The sequence below is a fragment of the Elephantulus edwardii genome, unplaced genomic scaffold (genome assembly GCF_000299155.1).
Source record: "Elephantulus edwardii isolate Elephantulus edwardi_28Jun2011 unplaced genomic scaffold, EleEdw1.0 scaffold00227, whole genome shotgun sequence".
NCBI classification, from domain to species: Eukaryota; Metazoa; Chordata; class Mammalia; order Macroscelidea; family Macroscelididae; genus Elephantulus; species Elephantulus edwardii.
The window spans coordinates 1593410-1597761 of NW_006399977.1; the positions used below are offsets into that span (position 1 = coordinate 1593410).

The window sequence follows — 4352 nt, forward strand, 5'->3', positions numbered from 1 at the left end:
GAATGTCAAGGACTGCAGCCTTCAGTATGGATTGAAGCTTAACATCAAGAAAACAAAGATTCTCACCACTGGGCCAATTGGCAGCATCATGATAGAGTGGAGGACTCCTTGGAGAGGGATGGCATGTTTGGGAAGACCCTTGAAGAGATGGATTGATTCAGTGACTGGGGTAATGAGGGTAGGTTTGTCAGAGACAGTAAGATTGGCACAAGATAGAGCAGGATTTAGGGCTGTTGTATATGTTGTTCTTGTTTGGTGCCATCGAGTCATAGAAGACGCATAGTGACCCTATGAAAGAAAGGCCTGAGCATTGTTCATAGGGTTTCCAGACGCAAGCCATTTCAGAAGTGGGTGCCACTCCTGCCTCCAGGCTTGTTGTACATAGGGTCGCTGTAAGTCTCAGGTGACTCAGTGGCACATAACAACAACAATGAATATATACTATAAAAGGCTCTTTTTGAATATAAACAGGAGTTTATACATTTTCACACAAGTGTCTACACAGGACAAGAGAATAAGCTTGATAATTATATGAATATTCTCAATTCACCTTTGCCACAACTAGCTTAATGACAGGATAATAACCTCATCATAGAATCAGCACTGCTCAACAGAATTTTGCATTATGTGGAAATGGAAAATGTTGATTTCTCTGAACTGTCCAAAATGTTAGCCACTAGTTACATAAGAGCTCTGGTGGCCGAGGGGAAGAAACTGTGCTGCCATCCTGAAAGCACATGGTTTAATACTACCAGTTCTTCTGCAGGAGAAGGATGGGCAATCTCCTCCTGTGCGATTAACTGCCTCTGAAAACCTTCCATAGGATTAGCTATGAGTTGGTTCTGACTCGATGGTACACAACAACAATTGTTGTTAAGTGTCGTCAAGCCATAGACAATTCATAGTGACCCTATGAACAAAAGACCTCAACATGTGTATAACTTTCATCATTTCTCCATGTTCATAGACTTTCCAGAAGCAAGTCATTTCAGAAGTGGATGCCACTCCTACTTCCAAGTTTGTTTTAATCAGGAAGCTCTACCAAACACTTTTCACCATGGTAACCTTTATCACATTTGGCACATCAGTGTCACATTGTTTAGCATCACAGCAACCACAACAATAGTTACATAAAATATTGAGAACTTGCATAATTGAAGAGATGAATTTTACATTTTAATTAAAGAGAAATGTAGCATCAGTATCAGAGACTCATCAATAACCTGAATTATACAGATAACACAACCTTGGTTGCTGAAACTGAGGAGGCCTTGAAGCATTTGTTGCAGAAGACCAAGGAATGCAGTCTTCTGTATGGATTGCATCTTAATGTCAAGAAAGCAAAGATTCTTATGACTGGACCAAAAGTCATCATAATTATGGTTTGAGAAGAGATTGAAATGATCAACAGCTTCATCTTGCTTAGATCCACAGTTAACATTCTTGGTACCTGGAGTCAGGAAATAAGGAGATGTATTACACTGGAATATCTGCAGTTAGGGACCTCTCCAAATTACTGAGGACTAATGATGTCATTTTCAGGACTAAGATGTGTTGGGTTCAGGCCATACTCCTTCTGATTACTTGCTATGCATGTGAGAGCTGGTCAGTGAATAAGGATGATAGAAGAAGAGTTGATGCTTTTGAGCCGTGATATTGGAAAAGAGCACTGAGCCTCCCTGGGTGGCCAAAAGAACAAACAAATATGTCTTGGAGAGAGTGCAGCCAGAGTTCTCTTTGGAGGCAAGAATGATGAGGCTTCACCTCACATACTTTTGGCATATTGCTAAAAGGGGCCATTCCTTGGAGAAGGACGTGATGCTTGGACAGGTGGGGGATCAGCAAAGGAGAGGAAGACCCCTGACTAGGTGGATTGACACAGACTGCCACAGTGAACTCTAGTGTGTCAGAAAGTGTGAAGATGGCACATGATAGGACAGATTTCAGATCTATTCTTCGTAGGGTCATTATGAGTCATACTCGACTCGACAGCACCTAACAACAACATCATATTTAAATACCTAAATAAATATATTTAAGTGCCTTAAATCAATATTTAAATTTGAAAAGTGGCTACCAGATTGAATAAGAAATTCTGGATTCTTTTCCATAACCACATTCTTTTTTAACAAATTTTATTTTATACTGGTCTATATACAAAGTTCATAAAGTTCATATACATTGTTTTTCACACAAGGACTTTTCCTGTACCAATCCCTCCTTCCACACATCAAATTGTGTGACCCTGTATTTAAGGCCCCAACCCTCCTTTCCTTGGCTCCTCATACACTCTCTACAATAATGGTCCTATACAGTATTTGTCCTTATGAGACCGAGTTAGCTCACATAGCATAATGCTCTCCAGTCCCTCCTATGTTAGGTAGTAATTTACAAAATCATTGCTCCTGTGTGCTACAAAACTATGGGTCCTGCATGCTTCACTAGCCACATTCTTGATAAGCCTTGACTTTTAGAGCCAAGTAAATTGAAACTAAAAATACAGAAACGTAAAGTTGCTGTCCTTGTTTTTAACAGTTGAAATTATCTGGCATCATATCTATTAAATAGTAAAACTTATTATTAAATAAGATTTTGCTCTATGTGTTTAAGGTTTATCAGTGGTAGCAAGGAGCTGACAGCCAAAGAGAGAAGATAAAGCTTTTAACTGAGAAGAGCAACTGCTACTCTTGATTCTAGCCAAAAGGCTAGAGGTAGTAGATAGAGCTTTTAAAAAATAATAATAATAATAATTTTTACAGGAAAATTGTAATAATTCCTTTTAAGAAGGGTAACATTAAGCTTTTTTTAAAAATTTCCTTTATAGATGAGAAAGCAAGCTGTTTCTGATTTACGCATATTGAAAGCTGAATTGGCACAAAAGAAAATGAATACATCTTTACAATGTCGAATAGGTACGACAGTTTAAAAATTTGCTTTTAAAAGACATTAAATATTTACTGGAACAGACTTGCATAAGTAATTTTCTTCTTGGCAATGTTTTCTACAATAATAATGCTTATTTTTTTTGTAAGTATTAAAATGTTTCATGTACTATTAGACATAAAACAAAATGATAGTTACATTTAAAGATTTAAGGTCTATCATTGTTGGAGAAAATATAATACTATAAATTATATCTATTTTCCATTTAATATTTGTTTTTTTAAAATCATAGCTGTCATAGCTATGAAACCTAATTACAAAGAAAAATTTATGTGATAATATTTTAATAAATTTTGCAAATAAATAATTTGTTCATGTTAATTAAAATCTGTTTTGAGTACTAAACTTGCTATTTAAAGCATCCAGTACTCTAAGAACTTAATTTTAAAATTTATTTTAGAAATATAAATGGCATTAGTGATTTGATACAGACTATAAAAAGTGGTTGTTTTTACATAAATCATCTTATAAATAGGGAGTATATTGTTGTTGTTGTTATTGATTGCCATTGAGACGAGATTGACTCATAGCAACTCTATGAACAAAAGACCTGAAACCCTTCCATAGATATCGTTGTTTCTCCAAGTTCACAGAGTTTCCAGAGGCATATGGTTTAGGAAGTGGATGCCACACCTGCTTTCTGACCTGTTTTACATCTGGGGGCCCCACCAAACACTGTCCACAACAGGAAACCATTATGGTATTTTATATCCCCGTGGTAAAAGGTTCAGCATCACAGCAAATCCAGGTTACCTCATACAGCACATTGACAAAGAATGATGTGCAAAATGCAAGAATATTCCCCCAGATATGGTTAAGTGTTGTCGAGTTGAATATGACTCAGAGTAAGCTTTGCACAAAAGACCTGAACTCTGTTCTATAATTAACATCATTTCTGTTCATTTATAAGAAAGTTTGTATAGTTCCCAGAGACATATTGCTTAGGAAGTAGATGTCACTCCTACTTGCCAACATGAATCAATCTGGCAGCTCATCCAAACACTGTACATAATCAATAACTATTATGGCGTTTCACAAAATTATGGTATAGTGTTCAGCATCACAGCAACTCCAAGTTGTTCAATACAGCAAATAGAAACATGGTTACTGTGTCTTTAAAAAGAATATTATTCTAAAATTAATAATCTGGACTGAGGACCATACAGGATTTTAAAGTCATACCTTCGAGCAGGCCTCAGCCTTTGCCCTTGGTCACAACAGTAACACACAAAAAAGGACCCCCAAAACTTCCCTTGTCTGACTGCCACCAAGACAAGACCGCCACTAAGACATCAGTCAGTCAGTGAACTTCCAGAGTGGAGGGAAACTCCAGAGGCCCAAGGCTCAGCCCAGACCACAAACCCATGTTAGATGGATCTTGGCAGAAAGCAGAGAATACCAGAAGAATG

The 4352-nt window shown here is 37.1% G+C and overlaps 1 protein-coding gene across 1 annotated transcript in view; it reads left to right on the forward strand.

The window, feature by feature from the left end:
* The window catches only part of SPATA1 (spermatogenesis associated 1), a gene marked incomplete at its 5' end in the record, with an annotated part of 100343 nt that extends 97431 nt beyond the window's left edge, over window positions 1-2912 (forward strand). The window contains 2 exon segments of the mRNA XM_006898376.1: window positions 2825-2886; window positions 2888-2912. Of these exon segments, the coding sequence (XP_006898438.1) occupies window positions 2825-2886; window positions 2888-2912 (87 nt within the window).
* Between the last annotated feature and the right edge of the window lie 1440 nt (window positions 2913-4352).